The sequence below is a fragment of the Oncorhynchus clarkii genome, chromosome 2, assembly GCF_045791955.1.
Source record: "Oncorhynchus clarkii lewisi isolate Uvic-CL-2024 chromosome 2, UVic_Ocla_1.0, whole genome shotgun sequence".
Lineage (NCBI taxonomy): Eukaryota > Metazoa > Chordata > Actinopteri > Salmoniformes > Salmonidae > Oncorhynchus > Oncorhynchus clarkii.
This window is the reverse complement of record NC_092148.1, coordinates 58257055-58283948: the sequence shown is the minus strand read 5'-3', so window position 1 is coordinate 58283948 and position 26894 is coordinate 58257055. Positions and strand designations below refer to the sequence as shown.

Genomic DNA, 26894 nt, shown 5'->3' with positions numbered 1-26894 from the left:
TTGCAGGTGTGTCAGTTTCCTTTCTGCCCAGTAGGTGGGACTTGATGCTTGGAGCATGGACCTTGCTCTCTCTCCCGTCACTGTTTCCAATGCGCTATCCATCTGTCTTGGAGCGGTGCTAAAACAACCTGGAACTAACAGCTAACGGCAGCCTGAATACAGCCAGGGCAACCTATACCATGCAACCTAGAGAGGAGGACAAGCCCGGAGTAGTGATTCTTGAACCATTTCTAATTTGACGGAGTATTTTTTTACTATTATTCGTTATCGTCTATAAAATAGATGGACATTACCGCAATTGTGTCAATTTGACAAACCTCCATACATTCACTCGCCCGCTCGCACACACCACACAATTGCAGTCAGACGGGCTCCGGTTAGGAGATTCAGAAACGCTCAAGGATATTATCCCCCAAAACTTTAAATCATGGATTTATTTTTTATTCCACCACGAATTTGCTGGTGGAGGGTATTGTTTCTTTTGAGCATCTTTCAGGACTACTTGAGCAATATGCTGGACTGCCCGCCAACCTGCAGCTGTTCTCCAACTGAGATCTATTGCAATAAGTCTGACAATGGGAAATTCTTTCCTTTGCTTGCACTGCAAGATACTGGGAACAATGGAAATAACAGCATCGAAGATCTGTTCAAGAACATCACCTCAATGTAAGTATTTCTGCCCACTGTGGGCCATCGTGCATCATATGTTGAGCCCATGTGAACCACAACTGTCCCTGTATTTTATTTGTTTTACTCTCGCCGCACCTCCTTAGGTGATATAATCAAGACTGCAAACCTGTGTCTAACTGGTCAGAGATTCAGCTGAGTCTAACACATTTTGTATCTAGAAATCTCTTTCACACGACGTCGTTAGCGTCAAAGATTGTCCTCCAGCCACAAGTAAAATGAAATATAAAAAAATCAATGTAATTGTCCAAATAGACCTGTTGGTGCATTGGCCCTCATATACCCCAAATACCGACTATTGCTCAAGAGACCCGCGTTTGCCTCTTTTCTAACTGTTTTGCATTCATGTCAGTGACTCAAAGAATTGATAATGTTTGAAAACGTCTGAAAAGGTGGTCTGGACTTAGTGAAATGTTTAAACCAAGAGATAGAAAGAGAGATATTTATTTCGATCTGCTCTCAATGTGTAGCCGTGTCATGTTTTATTATAAGGCTACTTGATCATAAAACAATTTAACATTTTAGTCCGTGCAATTACGCTACCTCAAAATAATCGTCGTTATATAGATTTGGTTGCCACCCTGTCAAGTTTGTGTTATCAGCCAGGTTTGATGTTCCTATTTTTTTTTAACCATGTCACTCACTCATATCAGTGGCTATTCTGATGAAGTACCCGCATGTTGATAACATAAAAAGGCTATTTAAACCTGTTGGGAAAAGTAAAATGTCCTTGACAGAAGGTTTCCCCTCATTTATTCCCGATGGAAAGTATTTTTGGACTCTATGAGTAATGTGTCCGTAAAAATAGAGCACGGACACTGTTGACATCCTTCCCTTTATAAGGCTTTTGTTTTATAAATAAAATACCATTAGTTCCGGAGAGGAACCATCTCCCCCACCGCTCATATCTCTTTCAGCTACAATTTTAAGCCATTTGGGGCTCTTCCTCACAGCATGGTGAATTTGTATTTCACCCGTTTGTATTCACCTCTAAATGATTGGAAAAGAAAACAGAAGAATAGTAGTTTGAGAAACGAAAGAAACAATATAATCAATATTAATATATGGAAAGATTTTGGATCCGGGCCGTTACATCGCAAGCTGAAGAGAATATTTTGGTTGAACAAAACCCCAATTCATTAATGATTCTTTGATGAGATTTGCCAAGGACGAGGGTGCCATGACAACCTCTTTGCTTTGCACTGAATCCACTCAATTTCCATAGCCTGAGAAGAAATGTTTTGCTAAGTGCTTAGGATGTAGACCCCATTTGTGGGTCAAACACATGCATAATTACAACGATCTAATTCTAACAATGCCGCCTGGTTATAAATCGCTAAGCACACTATACAACAAGCACACAAGCACCAGTCAGATTGTCTTGACTTTGTAGGTGTCATCATTTTAGTGTGCTTTCTTATTCCACATCCCCTACAAGGCCACTAGAGGGGCTGCTGGTTGTTATTTTAGAGATGACAACTCTTGGGCATTCGATAGAGCGACACGATTGCAAACGTTATTTTATGTAGGCTACCAGCTCTATCAGAATGTTGGAATTCATTATTCTCTTTTCATGGCGTGATTTCTGTTGAGCGCTGTCGCAAAGAGCCACATCTTATGGCTTCTGCTGTTATGTGTGTAGGAGTCATTCAGCACCCCCTATCACTGGACAGCTCCCACACACTAACTTGGGTTGGGAGCCGACGGTGTAGGCGTGAAGAAAATCTGCACTAGTGAAATGCAGAAGTTGTTCCTGCACATACACGATATATTGTTAACACCGATGCGATATAAGAGTATCCCTAAGGATTTCCTTGAATATACCATGAACTAATTGTAAATGTGAAAGCTATCGGTGTCAATTATAGCTACATTTGTCTCATGGCACAGATGTCCAGAGTTCAATTTCTAAAATTCAACAATTATGTCGGGAATTGTGTAACATAATATTCACAAAGATGTCTTTGGAAGGGTGATTGTGATTGTCCAATGATGCAGCATACCTCAAATATAGGATTTTATTAAACTTCAATTGAATCCAAATGTAGGCTTATGTATGTAATGCTTTAAATGTCATATTGCACCAAACATCATAGATGCCATGTTATTATGTCTGAGTTTCTGCTTCTGACAGGCAGTAGGCCTAGGCTTTAATGGATTACATTGTTGGCAGTATTATTTCCTCCTGAAAATGGCAGGCTAGTATGCAGCATGAGGGGTATCATCCAGGGGCATGGTAATGTCATACTCTGCTTGGAGTGCTCTGTGTGACCAATCTTTCTTCTTCGTTAGGCTTACTGGAGCATGTTTGAAAAAGCTAATCCTTATGGACATTTCTCTAAAACCAAGTGTGTTTGAAATGGATTAGGCTGGGTTGTTTCGCTGCATAGACAATGAGGAGGAAATTATTCTCTTTGAGAGGCACATTTGTTTTAAGACTCGAGCAGCCTCACTCTTTGACCAGTCTTCAATGTTCACGTTCACAATACAACAGGTGGATTTGCATGATATAGCCATATATCCGTATGAATTGCAGTCACCCTGTTCCCTATAGAGGAGGTGCAAAGACACGCTTTTGGCCTTTTGCTGTCATTGACATACTGTTGGCATTCAATTTGTGCTGCTCTTTTAAGACAAAGTCCTTCCTATCACAGTGCTATCAGTAATTATAGGGAAAGCACATCTGCTGCCAATCCAAATGGCAACACATAGCGCTTTTTGTGCAGTCTCAAAAATGTTATATTTCCTATTTCCTTTCATTACTCCTGCTCAAGGTTGTGTGTGTGCGTGTGTGTGTGATTATCTGTCAGTTTACCTCACCTCATATATTTCCTCTGTGTATACTTTGTCTATTTAGTACCCTAAGAAGAGACTATTTGTTTTCATCAAGAGTATCCATTAGGATAATGGTATTTTCTCTGTACTTAGTAAGGCCAATCTCTGTAGAAGCCAGTTTTCTGTGCATTTTTTTAAATCCTGGAATTCAGAGGCTGTGGTCAGCTTATTTTAAAAACCACTAGCCTACTATACTGATGGCTTGAAAGATTACTTGAGCATTATATACACTATTTGGACACCCCTTAAAATTAGTGGATTTGGCTATTTCAGACACACCCATTGCTGACAAGTGTATAAAATCGAGTATACAGCCATGCAATCTCCATAGACAAACATTGGCCTTACTGAAGAGTTCAGTGATTTTCAACATGGCACCGTCATAGGATGCCATCTTTCCAACAAGTCAGTTCATCAAATGTCTGCCCTGCTGGAGCTGCCCCAGTCAACTGTATGTGCTGTTATTGTGAAGTGGAAATGTCTAGGAGCAACAACGGCTCAGCCACGAAGTGGTAGGCCACATAAGCTCACAGAACGGAACCGGCGAGTGCTGAGCAAATATTGCGTAAAAATCGTCTGTCCTCACTTGAAACACTCACTAGTTCCAAACTGCCTCTGGAAGCAACGAAGCTTCATGAAATGAGTTTCCATAGCCGAGCAGCCGCACAGAAGCCTAAGATCACCATGTGCAATGCCAAGCATCGGCTGGAGTGGTGTAAAGCCGCCATTGGACTCTGGAGCAGTGGAAATGTATTCTCTGGAGTGATGAACAGCACTTCTCTATCTGGCAGTCCGGTGGATAAATCTGGGTTTGGCGGATGCCAGGAACGCGTTACCTGCCCCAATGCATAATGCCAACTGTAAGGTTTGGTGGAGGGAAATCTTAATGCTACAGCATACAATGACATTCTAGACAATTCGTACTTCCAAATTTGTAGGAACTGTTTGGGGAAGGCCCTTTCCTGTTTTATCATGACAATGCCCGCATGCACAAAGCAAGATCCATACAGAAATGGTATGTTGAGATTGGTGTGGAAGAACTTGACTGGCCTGCACAGAGCCCTGACCTCAACCGAATCAAACAACTTTGGGAAACATCTGACTGCGTGCCTGGCCTAATCGCCCAACATCAGTGCCCAACGTCACTAATGCTCTTGTGGCTGAATGGAAGCAAGTCCCCGCAGCAATGTTCCAGCATCTAGTGGAAAAGCTTTCCAGAAGAATGGAGGCTGTTATTGAAGTAAAGGGGGACCAACTCCATATCCATATTAATGCCCATGATTTTGGAATGAGATGTTCAATGAGCAGGTGTCTACATACTTTTGGTCCTGTAGTGTATGTTGAGCAATTTGCTATCTCTCCACGGTCTCTCAGAAAGCTTACACTTAAGAGAGTGGGAGTTAGCCTGCACATGTTCAACAAAATGTGGGGAAGCTATGAAAAGGAGGCTACATCTGTGAGTGACCTCACTCCTCCCACACCCCCTGCTCTGCCTCAGAGGAAGATGGAGCACCTCTTTTAAACCAGAGCGAATTAACAACACAGTTGAGTACAGAGTACAGTACATGGAGTACATCTGTGTACAGACTGACAGATGGAAGGACTGTCAGAGTGTTTTCACAAATCTTTATTCAACAGAATTTAACATGATTGAGGCATACAGTATATGTGAGAAAGAGGAGGAGGTGACTGCCATTTTGGAGTGCATATTTTATGATTGCTGTTGTAGAAGTGTAATCTGTGTAAGGTCCCTTTAAGGCAGAGTGTACCAGTGGACCCATGCCCGCCCCTTACCTGGTGAAAATATGGTTTATCATGCTTTGTGGTTTAGAGATGGTTCATCATCTATTGTTAATCATTTATCATAATTGATCAACTTACATGTTAAGTGACCGCCAGGTGTGTTACTTCTTCTCAAGTACAACTGTACAAGTACAACTGGTCGTATCTCTGTGGACAGATCTTTAAACCAATCTGGCGTCTCTCTGCTGAGGTCCGCTTCACCAGATCTGAGAGCTGGATCTAGGAAATGAACTGTCATCAAATGGCATGCAAACATCTTGAGCTTCAGCTTTGCTTTCAGATCTATAGTTACTGCTAGGCTATCTATGATCCTGAGCCGTTCTCTAAGGATTGGCCTCACAGTGATCCTAGCTGGAGCTAACTCACAGGCGGAACCTTGCCAGTCATGCAGAAACCCAACCGAGTACTCCATCAAATGTCACTTTGTCAGTTGACAAGATCAAGTCAGAAATCACAGCGTACTTCAAATGTTTTGAATCTGGAGGCGTTTAGCTTTTCCATGGTATAGCAGCAGCACACGGTGTGAATAGCATAATGTGCATTGAGGTGACAAAGCCACTTCCTGGATGACTGAGAAAGATATAGCATATGTAGTCCAATCAATTTTGTGTTTAAGAACCACATGAAAAAAAAAACACTGAACATAATGCTATGATGAATCTGGCATGCTCCTAATCCTTTTGTGACATTGGGTAGACATGAAAACATCACAGTCAAGTACTACAGGTTGGTTATATACTGTAGCATAGCCTTCAGTAAATACAATGTGATGATTTTAAGACAACTTAGTTTGTCCATTCATGTTGGGGTTGAAACAGTTGCTGTATTTGGTGTTTTCCAACTAGGATAGTGAGCGGTCAGTCCAACGACCCCACTGATGACCTTGAGGGATTGAACAGCTTTTTGGGCACCATTACTACTGGGATGGAAATATACCTGCATGCATGACTGACCTTTCATATGATTCATTATGATTTCCAATAACATTAGCGACCATTGTCCCTTTTTGAAATTGATAACAGAAAGCATACTCCCTCTTGTCTTGTTGTCCACCCCTACTGAAAAGGCATTATGTATTTGACTAGGGCCATTATGCTACCACCCGTGTGTGTGTGACCCCTAATGTGCATTATGCAGAGGGCAACCCTGTTTATGAAATAGATAATGGCACAGATCAATTGCAGGGATAGTCTTATATTATAGACCCATGTACTGTATGTCTGTATTTGTTTATGTGACAACGGACACTGTCAAGGTCCAACAAATCAATTTCCCCCGGAAACAATATTTTTTTTGTGTGATGTTTTGGGGGAAGAAATAGTTAGGGTGTACATTATTTTATATGGTATTGATCTTTGAGATCCTTTCTCCTCCAACGTGTTTCCCAGTTGGGAACATCCATTTATTTGAAATTGTTCAGAACACGATGTTCACTGTACTAGATGGACAGGTCATGTGCAACGGTGCTTCTGTACATCATGCTTACTGAACTTTTGTAACTAGTATTCTCTCAATTCACGGAATGCATATGCACTGTATTGAGTCCCTGGGTCAATTCTTGCAACCATTCGTCTCTCAATACACGGAATGCATGCATTGAGTCCCTGTTTCATTGTTTTTACATTCCTGCCTGTTTATTAAGATGATCAATGTCAGTCTCGTTTACCTCTTTGACCTCATTGGTATGTGCAATCCCTGGTGTGGAGAACATGAGCAATGACTGGACTCTTAACTTATCTATTGTAAAGAATGAATGCACATACAGTCTGTGACATTGCATCTGATGGCTTAAACACATTGTTATATAATGTAGTGTAGACCTTGAATCAGCAGCATCTATACTGAACAAAAATGTAAACGCAACATGCAAAAATGTCAACAATTTTACTGAGTTGCAGTTTGTAGAAGGAAATTAGTCAATTGAACTAAATTCATTAGGCCCTAATCTATGGATTTCACAAGACTGGGCAGGGGCGCAGCCATAGATGGGCCTGGGAGGGCTTATGCCCACCCACTTGGGAGACTGGCCCACGCACTGTGGAGCAAGGCCCAGCCAATCAGAATGAGTTCTTCCCCACAAAAGAGCTTTATTACAGACATAAATACTCCTCAGTTTCATCAGCTGTCTGGGTGGCTGGTATCAGACAATCCTGCAGGTAAAGAAGCTGGATGTAGATGTCCTGGGCTGGTGAGGTTAAGTGTGAGACCGGTTGAACATACTGCCAAATTCTCTAAAAAGACGTTGTAGACGCCTTATGGTAGAGAAATGAACATTCAATTCTCTGGCAACAGTCCTGGTGGACAATCCTGCAGTCAGCATACCAATTGAAAGCTCCCCCAAAACTTGAGACATGTGTGACATTGTGTTGTGTGACAGAACTACACATTTTAGAGTGGCATTTTATTGTCCCCAGCACAAGGTGCACCTGCGTAGTGATCATGCTGTTTAATCAGCTTCTTGATATGCCACACCTGTCAGGTAGATGGATTATCTTGGCAAATGAGAAATGCTCACTAACAGGGATGTAAACAACATAGAGATAAATACGCTTTTTGTGTATGGAAAATGTCTGGGATCTTTTATTTCAGCTCATGAATCATGGGACCAACACTTTGCATGTTGCGTTTATATTTTTGTTCAGTATATATAAATAGCACTAAAAGACTGTGTGTGTGTGTGTGTGTGTATGTGCCAGACAACTAACTCCCCTGCTGAGATGATGAGCAAATCACAAAATGCTCTGCCAGCCCCTTGTCTTCGACTGAGACCTTTTCTTGTATATGTTACTGGCTCCTACGTTACCAGTTCCTGTGGCTGGAGGTGTAAAGACTATGAATAAAATGATGGAGATTAAATTAACTAGCCTAGTGGTTAGAGCGTTGGACTAGTAACCGGAAGGTTGTGAGTTCAAACCCCCGAGCTGACAAGGTACAAATCTGTCGTTCTGCCCCTGAACAGGCAGTTAACCCACTGTTCCCAGGCCGTCATTGAAAATAAGAATTTGTTCTTAACTGACTTGCCTGGCTAAATAAAGGTAAAATAAAAAAAAAAATAAAAAAACTACCTACTGTAACACTAGGGAAAATCAGTGTCATAGTGGATATTTTTGTACAAGACACTGTAGGACATTATCTATGTATTTTTATCCTCAAAGATGGAATGTACCTTCATGTTCGTTGTTCGTTAAACTAAAGATTTACAATCTTTGGTTGGTTGGTTAAATCTGGCCTTATCCAATTCTTGTTTCACTATAGATGAGTGGGTAACAATACTGGCACTCCTCTCTGCTATTGAGCCATCTACAAACAGTGGCTGCTCTCTGTGAGGAGCCTCAGCCTGCCTTTCAAACAATGTCTCCAGACCGCTTTGAAATATTGATCAATCCACCCTTTCTCTCCCCCTAAAACACTGTATATCTTCTGCTGTCACTCACTGATTGTTTTTACGGAGACATACACTATATATTTCCAGTATTTCATCATGTGACAGCTTTAGTAATATGTTGTTCATGTGACTTGTCTGGGGGGGAAACAAATTAGAAGTCTGGATGCACTTTGGTCTCTCTGGTTCCTAATAGAAAATGATTATATGGGAATCTAATGCAATAACAATGATACTGAACACTTGTGATCTAATTCTCAGAAAAAGTGTTGTGGTATTGTTACAATGTTTCAATCATTTGTATGAATAAGGTAATTTATTTTTTCCCAGAGTTTTCAGTTTCAGTTTTAATCCCTCCCAATACCCCCCCCCCTCTCCCTCTCCTCCCTCTCTCTCTCTCTCTCTCTCCCCCTCTCCATGCCCCCCCCTTCTCTCTCTCCTCCCTCTCTCTCTCTCTCTCTCTCTCTCTCTCTCCCCCTCTCCATGCCCCCCCCTTCTCCCTCTCCTCCCTCTCTCTCTCTCTCTCTCTCTCCCCCTCTCCCTGGCCCCACTTCTCCCTCTCTCTCTCTCTCTCTCTCCCCCTCTCCCTGCCCCCCCCTTCTCCCTCTCCTCCCTCTCTCTCTCTCTCTCTCTCCCCCTCTCCCTGCCCCCCCCTTCTCTCTCTCCTGGTTCTTGCTTATATTTTATTCATTGCAGGGCCAATGAAGCGCCTGATAGACTGTAGAGCACAGTGGATGATCCTGAGCAGTTCATTTCTTGGTTTAGTTGGCAGCTGGCAGATTTACGGTGGCACAGCCTTCATTCTGCATGCTATCCCCAGACCTATGGTTCTAAAGATGTCTGAACACATCACTGAAATGACCTCCTCACTGACCTGTATATTTCAACACTATGCAGAGGTAGGAAAAAGGACACTTTCCAGGACACTGCAGCAGTTAGGGCAGTTCCAATGGTGTATGTTTTATGCATGTAAAAAGTATCCTTATGAAGTGACCTCCCAAATGTATTAAAGCACTTTGTGATGGAACCTTTAGAGTTTGCGAAGATCAATGGCGGCTGCTGTCTTACGGCGTCTGTTTGAACCTGAAGCAGTAAGGTGGCGGTGCCTGTGCTGTGCTGTGCTGGGTGGATATCTGTGCAGACAGCCCCGAGGCTCTGTAATGCTCATTGATATGCAGCAAGAGCCAGTGGAATATCTCAGGAGGCAGGAGGCACCTGCTCAGCTCACACCTTCTACTTGTTCCTCACTTTCACTTTGTACTTCACATTCTGGTGGAGGGGGGGGGGGGGGGGCTTCCAAGGAGGCCTTGTCTCTCTCATAGGAATGCTGGAGTTGCTTTAGCTATACATTTGTGGGCTGCTGGTATAGATTGAGATATAACTGCTACTTTGGGACACACGTTAGGGCATATTACTGTAGGTTGAAGTCTAATCGAGAGTCCCTGACATTTTATTTAAATGTTTGGGAAAAGAAATATACTTGTAGTAGTATAACAGTTTTCCCTGCGGTTTGATAGCCATAAACAAAATGATATGAATATGATATGATATGAATATAATAAAGGTGTTTTCACTGTTTTCCCCCACTATTGTTATAGAACATATATTTCAGTGTTTATCCCCATCCTCAGTTCTAAAGGAGGCTGCTAAGCTGTTGTTCTTGTTAATGAAAAGTTGTCTAGCTGTCAGACCGGTGTCTTGACCTCCATTTATTTTATTGAAACCATTTTGGGCTGGTGGTCAAGAGAATGGCTAAGGTCCAAGGATGAGATGTCTCATTGCCCTGCTGATATTAGGAGCACGTAAACAGCTATCTCACCATGACAGAATGAGACCAGGAAGTCATTCTGGTGAGTTAGTTTCTATTGATCCAACTCCAAAGTTCCCCTGGCCGTATTAAAACTTAACCAGTGACTTGACAAATCAGCAGGGCAGCCTACTAGATATGTGTACAGCTAGAACAGATCTGTGTACAGCTAGAACAGATCTGTGTACAGCAAGAACAGATCTGTGTACAGCTAGAACAGATCTGTGTACAGCTAGAACAGATCTGTGTACAGCTAGAACAGATCTGTGTACAGCTAGAACAGATATGTGTACAGCTAGAACAGATATGTGTACAGCTAGAACAGATCTGTGTACAGCTAGAACAGATCTGTGTACAGCTAGAACATATCTGTGTACAGCTAGAACAGATCTGTGTACAGCTAGAACAGATATGTGTACAGCTAGAACAGATATGTGTACAGCAAGAACAGATCTGTGTACAGCTAGAACAGATCTGTGTACAGCTAGAACAGATCTGTGTACAGCTAGAACAGATCTGTGTACAGCTAGAACAGATATGTGTACAGCAAGAACAGATCTGTGTACAGCTAGAACAGATCTGTGTACAGCTAGAACAGATCTGTGTACAGCTAGAGCAGATCTGTGTACAGCAAAAACAATCACGACAGCCTTCCTTGTTGCTTCACCTTCTATATGGTGTAAACAACCGTGCATTGGCTGGCGCTGGCGAGCAGAGCGACGCTTCTCTCTCTCAGGCGAGACTGGGGCCCGGAAAGTAAAGGCCACACAGAGGGTGTGGGTGGAGTGAGTGGAGAGTGTTCCCAGACAACGTGACATGGGTTTTAATGAGTCTGGAGAAGCTTCATGTCCTCTGCATGAATAAAGAGCTCCTTCACCAGCCCCTTCCCCGCCCCTTGACCACTCTCTCCAACCCTCTCATCTAAACAGGAAGGAGAGTGAGGCACACATCAAACAGAAATCTAGTGAATAATAGCAAACACTTCTTTACCAAGTAGGTATCTTATTTGTTCTTATTAACATAATAATTGTGGTATTTCAGTGATGAGAATACACATCTAATATACTTTGAGATATGATTCAGAGAGTTGTCCTCAGTACATCGGTTTAGTTACTATTTACGTTTTCTCTGATTTGCTTCACTGTTTATTCCTGTCAATTAGTCTCACTAAGTATTTCCTGTTCAGTGCATTTGCTGTTGAAGTAGCAGTCTTAGACTAATGTACTGTGGTGGTTGTTCAGCTCTTTTAGGCCACTCTCCGCCTACAAAATGACCTGTCTGGTACTGTTAGCCAGGCCACAGCATTTCCTGTGTTGTTTGCTAACATCTAAATGAGAACTTGTGTTTTCGGTAACACTGTACGTGACACCCATTGACATGACACGTTATAATCATGCTATAATTAAGCAATAAGGCACGAGGGGGTGTGGTATATGGCCAATATACCACAACTAAGAGCTGTTCTTACGCACAACGCATCGCAAGTGCCTGGACACAGCCCTTATCCGTGGTATATTGTCCATATACCACAAACCCCCGAGGTGCCTTATTGTTATTATAAACTGGTTACCAATGTAGTAATTAGAGCAGTAAAAATACATGTTTTGTCATACCCGTGTTATATGGTCTTATATACCATGGCTGTCCGCCAATCGGCACTCAGGGCTCGAACCACCCAGTTTATAATATGTCTTGTACAACGGGTGGGTCTAATCCTGAATGCTGATTGGTTAAAAACGCATTTCAGCCGGTGTCTATTCCACAAGTTGCCACCAGCTAAATCTATGACGTTTAAAATGCTTATGTACTCTGACTGCGCAATCCACTGTCTAATATGCCCAGCCAGGCACTTTATAAACGTTAAAAAGCATCTAGACATTATCTCACATTTCTTTTAGACATTTTTTTAACATTTAGTTTTCAACAGCGGAGATTTGTATAAACCTTGTTGTCTGTCTCTGACATTTGCAACATTGTTTCAATATTCAAATTCGATCTCCAGCTATCTTATAGTAATGAACGTGTCGGGGTCGGGAGTCGGGACAGACAGGCAGCGTTTCTCAGCCAGTCGAAATCATGAATCAGATGGCATCATTTCTATGGATATATACAAAGAAATGTCAAATGAAAAAAGGCCAAACGAAACGAAGTGCAGTTAGTTTGCGGTCTTTAAAGCTTCAGTGTATGAAGTGATTGTATTAGCTGTGTTGTTGGCTAGCTCCTCTGAACAGCAATGTCCTGACGAGAGAACCCATTTTCTATAGATACCGTCTCTAACAACCGACATGACATGGGTTTTAATGACAACAGTGTCCTGATGAGTGAGCACGTTTTCTATGCCAGGTGAAATAGCACCTCATTAGCTTATTGTTATGGATGTATCCAAATAAATGTCACTAGAAAACAGATTAAACAAATGCAAATGCAGCAACTGTTCTATTATTTTTTGTACATTTGACGTGACTATAAGTTAGCTGTAGTTGGCCAGCTAGCAAGCAAGGGATAAGAACATTGCCAGCCAGTATGGCAATAGAACTTTTAGAACAAAGGACTGGGTCGCGTCCATAGATATCGAACAAAAAGACTTAACAACCGGGTCGCGTCTCTAGCAACCGAACTGATAGAACAAATGACCAGCCGGCTTGGGTAGCAACCCTAGATTTTTGTCGGGACTCGTGGAAGGATGAAATAGTATGAATAAATGAATGAAACCAACGTTTTTAATGAAAATATGCCAATCATTATTTGAATATGTTAACCCGTTAACCCGTTGTATAAAAGTGATCATGTTAATATGATAATGCCTGGAGGATATATTGGCACACTAACAACACCCGTGTCAATATATCCTCCAAACACCCGCTTATCGGGCATTATCACTTAAATAACATCTGACATAAATAACCTCCCCATATATTTATACCTGTTGTGACATGTTTTGCATTTTTTTAGTAGCTGGTTATAACACCTACACCTACACTAAGAAAATACACTTTATGACATTGTCAAGAAGCATTATGACCATCATATATGCCAGATAGGCCTATCACGTACATGCCCTTATATCAGTTATCAGTCAAAAAGAGGGTGTCTTGTCCTGCTCCTGAAATCTGTTCCTGCATTCTTCCCAGTCATCCACAGCAGAGCATTGGGGTAGATTAATGTCTGACATCAATGTGTGCGCAATTACAATGATCATTTAACATGGTCAATAAAAAATATAACATAAACATACTGTTGTCACTTAGGTTATGTTGTAATGGAATGTTTTGCCTTGTGTGGCAGGTTTTGTGGGTTTTGACACTGTTTTATAGGTGTCATATGTAGGTGTCATAAACAGCCATAAAATAACTCAAAAACTTGTCACAAGTGTAAATATACTGTATGTGCCATGACAGTGTTATGACCATAGTATAACAGGTTATGACAAGTTAAGTAAGCCGTTATAGCACATTATGACATGCTTATGACCGTGTCATAACATGTTATGACGCTAGGTGTCAAGTAAAGTGTTACCCTGTTTTCTTTAGATTGGTCTAATTTAATGTAGCTACTTTACCTCTCTTTCAAAAGGACCTTAATGTGCTGTATGTGTGACCACAGCTGGTGTCACTGGCGACAATCAGCAAGCCGTTCTGTACTTCTGTACTTCTGTTTCCCTGCTTTGAAAAGTTTATAAGGTCTTTGTGCAGTTGCTCTCCTTTGTGAGTCTGAGTTTTGTCTTTACAATATTCATAACTCTGTTGTCTGTTTGTAGAGTGGTTTACCCAAGGTATTTTTTACTTCTTCCAATTGTACTGGTATGTCAAGTCATTAAGTGATGATTTAGAATGATTTAACAGTAATTTACCTTAATTAAGGTTTTAAAATTGATATGGGTGCAGCACATCAACAATGAATATTTAGTTCAAGTTCACTCATCACAAATTCGTCGGGATATCTTGTTTTAATTCATTCGTAATTGCTTTGGAAACTCTGAGAGCGCTGTACGGTTACCGTTTCCCAAATAATTATAACTGTGTCACCCAATGGGATGTTTGAGACTGGTAGGCCTAATTGGATTGCAATTTAAATGACTTTTTAAGTGTTTCAAACCTAAAAAATACAATATATTGCATTTAAGAGTAGGGATTATATTTCAGACTGTGAGTCATTATAATGCAATAACAGCCACAGCACAAGCAACATTACACTAGGTTCTCATTATTCTATATGACTGTTAATGTATGCAAATGAAAGGATTTCCTATTAAGTTTTGTATAGCTTTCCTCCATTCCCCTGTAACAGGTTTCACCAAGTAGAGGCACCATCTGTAGACTAATATTTTATCAAATGTGTGATCAGTTCAAAGTGCATTAAAATCTATTTGGCTGAGCAGAGTCTGGATGTGTGACTGACCGAAAAAGCAATACATGAGAAAATTGAGGTTATGATGTAATCCCAGTGCCCCAGACCCCTTACGGCTTCACCAAATTGCAAAAAAAAAAGGCACTAATAATTTGACGTTGGCATCTGTAGCGGTGAAAGTGCCAAGTCCCTTTTGCGATATTACAACAACAAAGACGTTACTTCAAATAACGAACACTGTTTTATTTCCGTCAGACATCGTTGAACTTGTGACAGAACAGCAGAGTATGTACTATGATTTCTTTTACCACTACGCTGGAGCTCCTCTTCTCCTCTAGCGTTGTTTCCCCTAATGCGGATCTCAGCTTTAAAAATCACCTGGAAAGGTGTTCATATTTGGATAAGGGGCTAATCCAGATGGTAGTACAACTTTTGTTGAAAACACTCTAGTATCAGATTATGCTGAAGTGATTTCTTATATATTTTACTGAAATGTGTGTGTGTGTCAGTGGAGGAAGGGGAGGATCATCCTAATGATTTTCATAAAACATCCTTTTAGGTAAAACAATACTAAATATCTGAACATGTCAACTAATAACTCATTAAAATACACTTATTTGCAATGAAGGGCTACAGTAGCCTCAACAGCACCCTCTAGGGTAGCACCATGGTTTAGCCGGAGGACAGCTATTTTCCGTCCTCATCTGGGCGCATTGACTTCAATACAAAACCTAGGAGGCTCATGGTTCTCACCCCCTTTCATAGACTTGCAAAGTAATTTTGACACGCTACAGCTTTCTAGCACTGCAGTACATAACATTTGTTCAGTAGTTGACTAAAAGAGAGAGAAAGATTATTTGAATTTTTTTTAACAAACGTATTTCTTCAAAGATTAAGGAGAAGCAGCAGCAGAGAGAGGGAGAGAGAGTTTGCCTTTCACGTAGTTAGCTAATGCAGCTAATTTAGCAACCTGACTCAAACAGGGAGGAATGCTATTGATGTTAGTTAGCTGGCTAAGGCTATGCAACACTGCAATTCTTCAAATTCATTTGTAATTTATTTATATTATTATTATTTTACTGGAGTCTGCCAGTGTAACTGCTAAACTGCTTGCTGTACACTGTACTGCGTGATTGTACACATGGATTGGATTGTGGGGGGTTAATAATGCGTTAGTTCTAATTTGTTGACTATACCATTAATATGGTGACAACGATGTCGGCTGTGTAGCGGCTAGCGGTTGGCAGTTGTGCACTGAAGTCCACAAGCGAAGGGAAAAGGTGAGGAGGACAGGTAGCATATGCTGCATGTGGCTGCTATGAAAGTGAATTGTGTGTGCAGGTGTTCAAGGGTGTATTCATAATTCCGATTCTGTTGCAAAACATTTCTTAAACGTAAGCAAACAGAACGAAACGGGGAGGGACCTACCTATCAATGTTACATTGAGCTGGGTGAATGGAATATGAATGACCGACATCCAATATCATGTAATATAAATATGGCCATGCTCATAAAAAAATATATAATACTCCCTAATCTTAAATGGCATCGACCGTCACTGGTGTACGTGTGTGGTGTATGCCGGCCTGTTTGTGTTTGCGTGTGTTAGTGCCTATATACAATTTTTGTAACATTGTTTTTAGTATGATAACCATGTCAAATTCTAGTATGCAGATGCGGAAACTGGTGATAAAATAGGTGACACCTACAAAGAATGTCTATTCAAACCCTGCCATGATTTTCTTTCTGCGTCTAACCCACTGAGGGTTTTGGACATTGTGTGATCAGTGTTCATTACCACTTCCCAGTGGATGCTGAATACCAGACCTAACAGTACCATCTGTCAATACATTTTGCAATGAGAAATGTGTGGGCAGCGGAAGCAGAAGCGGCAGCGGCAATCATTGCAGGGCCGTGGTACTGTAGAGATTGAATTCAAGCCAGGCTCATGACTGCTCCTGCCTGGTGGAAAAAGCTCTTTTACACACTCCAGAGGAAGGTATACTGATAGTAGGTCTACTGAGAGATAGGATGGAGGATTCAGCACGGCTCCTGCCCTCATTCTCAGTCAGCACACAAATTCACAAAGCAACCCCCCCTTCCCTTTCTGCAGTGCACACACTGTACCAATACCCTTAAGAGAGGTTCTCCCTGCTCAGTGCTATACTATCCCTGCAGATATATCTAACCCTCTACCTAATTAAATTCTTCAAAGTAAAAGGATCGTCCAGCACAGTGGCATCATGCCCTACGATCTGCTGTTTCTCTGTAATACCACTAGCCACCTAACAATTTTATGAAGCTGACTTTAGCTAGCCCAGATAGGCTCCCAACCTCATAACTAGCTACCAAGATGCCATTTCAGTCTATCAATCAAGTTAGAGTAGCTAGCTTGTCTATCTTAACTGTCATGCCTGCTGGCAAGGTTGGTAGACTTTAGAAAAAGCAAGCAATTACAAAATGTAATGAATAAGACTCACATTCCTTTAAATAATTTACCCAGATTTTAGCGGAGATGCAGAGAAGCAAATTTACTGCCTTTAAAGTACCACCAGTCATGACTATACAGACAGCTCAAATTTTTTATATATATATATTTTTACATAGAATTAAGCATAATGATTATGGCTCCAGATTGCAGGAAAAAGCTGTTCTCCAATTTACAGACAGGGGTCCTAGCCCCCCTCCAGACCACCCCCCACCCATCTTCATGTACTTTGCGCCCCCAAAGATTTGTGGGCTGCCACATACATAATGTATGTAGGATTTTAATTTCACCTATATTGTCACAGCAAAATAAGAAAGAGGATTTGAATGTTTAAACCATAATGTTGCTTGAATGGTGGTTAGGCTATTAGCTGGCCTAAGTTAGGCTACAAGAAAAGTCAAATACTGTCCGTGTGGGTTTTCAGTGAATGTATGTAAATCACGAAGCTCATCTTCATTTCCTGCGATGCAACAAAAGAGTGATCAAATGAAGATCTTACAGCTGTACACACACCGCCATGTTTTATGTTGAAATGGAAGATTAGTAATAAACCGGTCCTGTTTCAGGGCATCTACTTATCATTTGTTTCGTTTCTAGAAATGATATGGTGCTACCCCACACATCTAGGAAAAAGTATTGCTGCAATTATAAATCTCTATGAGTTATGATTGTAATGTTGTGTGTGGGCTGTTGTGTGTGGGCTGTTTCTTTTTCATAGATCTTGACTAACCTGAACGTCTGAGGTTCCACTATGTTGAGAATAGGCACTGAGGAAATGGAAACATGTCTGCACAGAGATAGTCTGACGAGAGGATAGTGATCCCAGATCCCAGCTCACCTCTCCCTCCCGCCCCTCGCAACCCCTCCCAGGCGGCTGCCTATCCCCTCCTAGGGGTGCCTTTGTACAGAGAGGGCAGACCCCTTTTGAATTATTCATCTATTCATGAGGCCAGGGTTATTTCTGTCCGCTGTATTGACAGACATGCCATGCTTGTCTTATATGAGTGGAGGGGAGGTGGGGAGTAGGGTAGATGGTGTTTTGTTCTAATGTGTGTCATCCTCAGCCCCTGTGCTCTGAGTGAGGCGGAGGGGTCAGTGCTTCAGAACACCAAATGACTTATCCGCCGCTAAATATACAGAGCTGTCGTGTCTTGAGTTTTGTTTGTATGAAATACTGCTGGTGTATGCTGGTGTGTTGAATGCACTGCATAAAACAGCGGTACTATGAAAACTGCTCAAGAGGTTTTGGGCTTTGTGAAACACTACCATATTTCCTGTTGTGTTCTGAAGGGGATTTTTCCACACAATGCCATGGGGCGATTCCATGCAAGCGGGACCGGAATTTGGGGTATCAGATTGTTCTGGCAATTAGCTTATTTTTAGACATATTATTTGTAACGATATACTCTTCAAACACATCATATTTCCAGAGTGGGCTCTGGGCTCTGGTAGGCTCTGGTACTTTTAATGATATGACCCATTTTATACATATAAATTGACATTATCGATCATTAACCAATCACAGCCCTCCTTTAAGATTGCACATTCAGCAAATCACCAGCAGTGAGAGTTCCCTTTAAATGCATTTTCCCATTCACTGTGTTGGTAGTGCCCATAAAATGTATCATAACTTCAGAATTAGCAGAGAGCCCACTGGAAATGGTACTTGTGGAACATATTGTTCCAAACAATACGTCTTAAAATGAACAACATCAAAAAGGGTGGTTTTGAGATATTATATTACTGTCTTTAATGTTGAATAAATGAATGTGAACATTTTGTATTTCAAAATCATACTCCATATGTTAAAAAACCCTATAAGGAGTATAATGACAACAAGATGTTGTCTGTATCATGTATGTTTCACAGATCACAGGGTCTGAATAGGTCTAAAAAGTGCATAAAATGGCCACTTTCATCATGATTTTCTCACAAATGGTTTGTGATACAAATGTAAAAAAGCATTTAAAGCATTTAGAAAGTTTCCATGCGAGATTTGCCAGGATAATCTGTGATACCAGTCTGCGATTGCCAGGATAATCTGCTCCCGCTGGCGTGGAATCGCCCAATGATGTTTGCCCAGGAGAGGGCGGAGAGAGTTCCCTGGTCTTATCCAATGATGCTTGCCCAGGAGAGGGCGGAGAGAGTTCCCTGGTCTTATCCAATGATGCTTGCCCAGGAGAGGGCAAAGAGAGTTCCCTGGTCTTATCCAATGATGCTTGCCCAGGAGAGGGCGGAGAGAGTTCCCTGGTCTTATCCAATGATGCTTGCCCAGGAGAGGGCGGAGAGAGTTCCCTGGTCTTATCCAATGATGCTTGCCCAGGAGAGGGCGGAGAGAGTTCCCTGGTCTTATCCAATGATGCTTGCCCAGGAGAGGGCGGAGAGAGTTCCCTGGTCTTATCCATTGCCAGTCTGTCCATTATTAGTCACATATCGGCTCTTCCTCCCCTGATCATAGTAATCCCCCCCTGTTGTTTTATCCTCCCAAAATTCTTTCATCATAACTCAGACACATACCTCTTATTTTCCTCAGACTGCTCCCTTCCTTTCAAGCCTCAAGATAACCTTTTCAAAGTAGCTTAATCCCTTTGAGGGGGGAAATACCCCCTCCTTCAACGCGCCCCTTTAGAGGCAACAGACGACTGCGGGGCAGGGGAACAAAGACGATGCCTGCTTAAAAACACGTTGAAGAACAAAGAGCTGGATAGAAGAGTTTCTTAACAACAAAGCCCTCATAACACCACTCATAAAATATACTGTGATATTCCACTGACTATGTCTGTGGTACTTACATTTAGATGTGAATCAAAGCACAGCCTATAGGTTCATCGAAGGCGGTTCTTGAGCATTCTACATCTCTATCATTTATATTGTATATGTTACCAACTGCAGATACCGTTCGTGTGTGTGTGTGTGTGTGTGCATGTTGATGCATTAGTACTAAAAATGAGACATCTCTTGATTCTCTTTGCCAGGGATAGAAAAGACTGTACAAACACCAGGAAATCAGTTCCAATTGATTTTTATTGTAAGCAAGGCTTGAAATGATTCAGTTTTAGTCAAATATTATATCTGTTTGGGCTTTTTTGGCGGTTCATTTGCAGTCTACAAATTATTAGTAATTATGTTCCGGTCCCCCCCAAAACATCCGCTCAAGAGTAAAATCTTCCCTCGGCTGAATCTAGTTGATGATCCCTGCTCTATGCTCACCTTCACAGAGGCTGACTACAGTAACTGCACTGTCAAGAGTAAATGCTGCTGGCATATTCACAGTGTTAGCTAATGGAGTGGGGGTCACATTGGTGTGTAGGGGGGAAGGGAGGGGGGGGGGGTCTGCAGCGATGGGAGCCGTCAATCATGCCTAAGCCTCTACAGTGCTGACTAGATCCTCTTGTTAGTCCAGAATGCAATCAATCATTTAAAAGCACCCTCACTTTGGGGCGGCACCTTCAATCACTGCAGTGACTTATGAGCCAGCCTCAGCCCAGGGTGATTATCAATCACATACTCCAGGCCAGCCAGCCAGTCAGTCACAGCCAGCCAGTCAGCCAGACATACTGTATTTCAACATGCCCTCTCCATGTGTGCAGGTGTCACATGGTGCCTCAGTGGCGGTGGGTGAGTTCTCCTGCCTCTCACGGATGTCAAATGTGCTTTCATGACTCATCCGCTCTCATGCTTTCCCCTCTCAAGTGGATGTGGTATTTATCATCTGTTATGGTAGTGTATAGCCACTTTCCTGTATGTCACCCTGCTCTTTTTAAGATGTTATCGAAGGCATGGATCACTTGTTAGGGATTGGCAGTGAGGGATGAGGAGAGGGGAGGGGCAACAGCAGCAGATTGGCTGACGTGTTTGAGCTGATTGGTAAAAGGTGGACTAAAGTGGCCTCCTGTTTCCATTTTGAGTTTGGGTCACTGCCTGCCTCAGAACGTTCTGAGGGCCAACTGGCGGCTCATCATTTCCATGATTTCCGGCTCATCATTTCCCCACACACACGTTATTGGTTAGTCTACCCCAGTTCTCTGTAGAGATGCTCAGCTGAGGACGTTAGCAACACATTAATCACTGTCATTTCACTCCATTTTCTGAGGGCTTTTAGCACTGAGTGGAAGTCACTGGATGAAAATGACTGTATATAATGTGTCATAGCTCTAGCCATCCCCAAGAACCCCACTAATCTCAATTGATGATTGGGTACTCATTGCATCAGTGCAGTTTATCCCACCAGGCTCAATTTAGAGGTTGGAAAACAAAGATATTTGCATTAAGCTTCCTTCCTCTGCCAATGTTTCTTCTGTATTTGGATGATATGAAAATCAGTGGCTAGTTACCAGGGGCAGCAGTCCAGTCGGATCAGACTGTGGGAATGTGTGTGTGTGTGTGTGTGTGTGTGTGTGTGTGTGCGTGCGTGTGTGTGTGCGTGTGTGTGTGTGTGTGTGTGTGTGTGTGTGTGTGTGTGTGTGTGTGTGTGTGTGTGTGTGTGTGTGTGTGTGTGTGTGTGTGTGTGTGTGTGTGTGTGTGCGTGCATGTGTGTGTGTGAGCTGCCACCTGATATAGTGTGTTCAGATTACTGTGGCCTGTGGATGTTTTTTTCTGCCTCATCAGTTTTGTTAAACAAAACCAATTCACTAAGATTTGTGATTTTTTAAAATGTTTTCATTGAATAGTTTAAGTCTCTGTAGTGGCTATTTTCACATTATTTTGCCATCTAGTCTGTGGCCTGGATGAATGTAGAAAGGCATGTATGCAGCTCAGATTCCTTTATACAGTCATAAATCATTAGACATACTCCAATTGATGTTGTTATAAACTTATTGGAAACAAAGCGTCCATGTTTGAACACTTGTGATTCCACAGTATCACATCACAGTCACATTAAGGATACAGGAGCTTAGGCTGTGTGACTACACCCCTCTGTGGTGTGAGGAGAAAGCTGAATGAGTTACTTCTCGGCATATGTAGGCCTATGACATTATTACAATTAGTTGAACTGCTTTAGGAGGCCTTGTGATCCTAATGAGAATCAAACAATCATATGCTAACGAGTGCTGCATTTACACGTGCTGTACTTTTACAGACCCAAATGACAATTGGGTTTAGCATTAATATGAAATAAGTTTTGCTGCAACATGGCTTTTACTGGCCAGAAGGACACCAGCTCCAGGAACCCTTCTGTATCTGCTGAGATTAAATGACTTGGGACATTGCAATGGCGCCAAAGGAGATGTCTGCCGTTTTACGATCCAGTAAGTTATTTTGTACCTAATGTTTCTGTCTTAAGACCGAAAAGAGCTTCTAGATATCAGGACAGCGATTACTCACCCCATACTGGAGGAATACTTTTTCTTCAACGACTCAGACGGGAAGGATTTACTTCAGATGCCCAACAAGGCCCTCATCCCCATAATTTGCATGAGAAAGAGACGGAGGTATCGTCGACGAAGATCCGGGTGCCTTGTTAGGATCCGTCGCTGAGAGGGTAATCTATCTTTACCATCGGTCCTATTAGCGTAAAATCAATCGATAATAAAATAAATAACCTCTATCACGTATATCCTACCAACGGGACATTAAAAACTGTAATATCTTGTGTTTCACAGAGTCATGGTAGAACGACAACAGGAATAACATACAGCTGGTGAGATTTAAGCTTTTTCGGCAATATAGAACAGCAGCCTCCGGTAAGACAAGGGGTGGCGGGCTATGTATATTTGTAAACAACAGCTGGAACATGACATCTAAGGAAGTCTCAAGTTTTTGCTAGACCGACGTAGGGTATCTCGTGATAAGCTGTAGACCACACTATTTACCAAGAGAGTTTTCATCTGTAATTTTTGTAGCTGTCTATATATATACCACCACAAACCGATGCTGGCACTAAAGACCACACTCAATGAGCTGTATACGGCCATAAGTAAACAGGAAAACTTTCAGCCAGAGTCCGTGCTCCTGGTGGCCGGGGACTTTAATGCAGGAAATCTCAAATCAGTTTTACCTCATTTCTACCATCAAAAAAAACATCAAAAAAACTCTAGACCACCTTTACTCCACACACAAAGACGCGTAAAAAGCACTCCATCGCCCTCCATTTGGCAAATCTGAGCATAATTCTATCCTCCTGATTCCTGCTTACAAACAAAAACGAAAGCAGGGAGCACCAGTGACTTGGTCAATAAGAAAGTGATCAGATGAAGCAGATGCTAAGCTACAGGACTGCTTTGCTAGCACAGACTGGAATATGTTCTGGGATTCTTCCGATGGCATTGAGGAGTACATCACATCAGTCACTGGCTTTATCAATAAGTACATCGATGACGTCATTCCCCCAGTGACATCTGCACTGAGTTAAAGGATAGAACTGCCACTTTCATGGAGCGGGACTCTAAACCGAAAGCTTAAAAGAAATCCCGCTACGCCGTCCAATGAACCATCAAACAGGCAAAGCGTCAATACAGGACTAAGATTGAATCATACTACACCGGATCCGACGCTTGTCGGATGTGGCAGGGCTTGCAAACTATTACAGACTACAAAGGGAAGCACAGCCGAGAGCTGCCCAGTGACTCAAGCCTACCAGACGAGTTAAATAACTTCTATGCTCGCTTCGAAGCAAGTAGCACTGAAGCACGCATGACAGCATCAGCTGTTCCGGACGACTGTGATCACGCTCTCCGTAGCCGATGTGAGTAAGACCTTTAAACAGGTCAACATTCACAAGGCCGCAGGGCCAGACGGATTACCAGGACATGTACTCTGAGCATGCACTGACCAACTGGCAAGTGTCTTCACTGACATTTTCAACCTCTCCCTGTCTGAGTCTGTAATACCAACATGTTTCAAGCAGACCACCATAGTCCCTGTGCTCAAGAACACTAAGGTAACCTGCCTAATTGACCACTGACCCGTAGCACTCACGTCAGTAGCCATGAAGTGGTCATGGCTCACATCAACACCATTATCCCAGAAACCCTAGACACACAATTTGTATACCGCCCCAAAAGATCCACAGATGATGCAATCTCTATTGCACTCCACACGCCCTTTCCCACCTGGACAAAAGAAACACCTAGGTGAGAATTCTATTCATTGACTACATCTCAGCATTCCACACCATAGTGCCCTCAAAGCTAATCACTAAGCTAAGGACCCTGGGACTAAACACCTCCCTCTTCAACTGGATCCTGGACTTCCTGACGGGCCGCCCCCAGGTGGAAAGGGTAGGCAACAACACATCCGCCATGCTGATCCTCAACACAGGGACCCCTCAGGGATGTATGCTCAGTCCCCTCCTGTACTCCCTGTTCACTCATGACTGCATGGACAGGCACGACTCCAACACCATAATTTAAGTTTGTCGATGACACAATCGTGGTAGGCTTGATTACCGACAACGACGAGACAGCCTATAGGGAGGAGATCAGAGATCTGCCAGGACAGCAACCTCTCCCTCAACGTAATCAAGACAAAGGAGATGATTGTGGACTACAGGAAAAGGAGGACCAAGCACGCCCCCATTCTTATCGACAGGGCTGTAGTGGAGCAGGTGGAGAGCTTCAAGTTCCTTGGTGTCCACATAACCAACAAACCTACATGGTTCAGGCACACTAAGACAGTCGTGAAGAGGGCATGACAAAACCTATTCGCCCTCAGGAGACTGAAAAGATTTGGCATGTGACCCATAGATCCTCAAAAGGTTCTACAGCTACACCATCGAGAGCATCCTGAATGGTTGCATCACTACCTGGTACGGCAACTGCTCGGCCTCCGACTGCAAGGGACTACAGAGGGTAGTGCGTACGGCCCAGTACGTCACTGGGGCCAAGCTTCCTGCCATCCAGGACCTCTATACCAGACAGGTTGACAGAGACAGGCCCTAAAAACTGTCAAAGACTCCAGCCACCCTAGTCATACAGTAGACTGTTCTCTCTGCTACCGCACGGCAAGCGGTACCGGAAAATCAACTCTAGGTCCAAATTTGTATTTTTTAATTTTCTTTAGGTATTTCTTTCTTAAAACTGCATTGTTGGTTAAGGGCTTGTAAGTAAGCATTTCACTGTAAGGATTACACCTGTGACAAAAAAAAATTGATTTGATTTGATCCCTGCCACAGCATACAGCAGCTTATTGTTTCAGCAGTGAACCTGAACTTACTACATACCCAAAGCATTCAAGCTAAACGATATGACAGTAAAATCCGGTTGTAAAACTGTTGATATGGTGTAAATAAAGTGTAAATAAAGCTTTGGCTGATTGAATAACAGCCCTGTCTGTGTGCTGTGGAGTCATGGAGGATTAGGGAGAGTTAGGAGCTCTTTCTATGCATGCTGAGGCAATTTCACACCTTGTAAATTTAGAGGACTACTCTCTCTATTTTAGTACTTTTTTAATACTAGATAAACGGGAGTAGGTTCTGAATAAAAGCTGGAACTTACGATGCATAGCACGCCCAGTTCCAGGTTAAGATAAAAATCTAGAGTACTCTTACTAACAATAATATAAATCAGAATACTTTATTTTGCATGTATATCAAACAGAGATGAATTGAAAGCAACTTTATGCCTTAGAAGTAAGAAGGATAATTCAAAAAACTCCATCAAAGTTTAATTTGATACCAGGAAATCTACTTGAAGTCATAAATTATGGCATTGTCAAAACCCACACTGCCACGTCCATTATTCTATATAAAGTTTATACCACGTATATATCACCCTATTAAAACCCAAAGATAAAGAGCGGTAGGGTTTGTGCTTTTCACAGGAAAATACTGTGATCCTAAAGGACCATTAGCTGCCTTGTCTGGGAGACCATAATAGTAACAATATGACAGGTTAAGAGGAGAGGTAAAACCCTTGAAATACTACATACATATTTAGCAGTGCTGCACAGTTCAGTAAGCCGAGCAAGACATTTTCTCTTACATTTCCATAAATGAATATATATATAGTACTGTATGATGAAAATCTTTGTAAAGAGAGACAACAACAAAAAGCAGAAATATAGTGTGCATAACTCATTGCAACTAAATCACACTGCTGTAAACGTCTAGCATATACCGTACGTATCACAACACCAGCCATGTTGGAAAAAAGTATTGGCTTGGCTTGCATCTCTCCCACCAAACTATTTATCATGGCTTCCAGATGGGAGCCCTTAAAGCTGGGTTTCATTGCTTCCATTAAGAGGAGCGGTGGAGTAGAGTGGCAGCTCAGCCATCAGCCATCAGCCATCAGCATGCAGGCAGGGCAACACTTCTGGACCGGTGCCAGGAGGATACAGAATTGTGATCCTCAGTTCCTTCAGAAAACCCAGCAGCTCCATGTAGCATGCTATACCCTGATCTGATTGACGCTTTGAGAGCTGCAGTTCAAATATTTGCGTAAATGCTGACTCCAAGATGGAGAAATGGGGGATGGTTAAATCAGATTCTAGCAGGGTGTTATACACACCTTCATCAAGGCCAGAGCTGTCGTCCTGGCCCCTGAACCATGCAACTAGGTAATTACACATACGCACACACTATCACTTTACATTCTGACTGGATT

The 26894-nt window shown here is 42.3% G+C and overlaps 1 protein-coding gene across 1 annotated transcript in view; it reads left to right on the top strand.

Annotated features, from left to right (window-relative positions):
• The first annotated feature begins 235 nt into the window (after positions 1 to 235).
• LOC139381714 (neurotrophic tyrosine kinase, receptor, type 3a) overlaps positions 236 to 26894 on the top strand; it is a 253132-nt gene continuing 226473 nt past the window's right edge. Inside the window, exon 1 of the mRNA XM_071125444.1 lies at positions 236 to 666. Within this exon, the coding sequence (XP_070981545.1) occupies positions 428 to 666 (239 nt within the window). The 5' untranslated portion in view covers positions 236 to 427. The remainder of the gene's footprint in view (positions 667 to 26894) is intronic.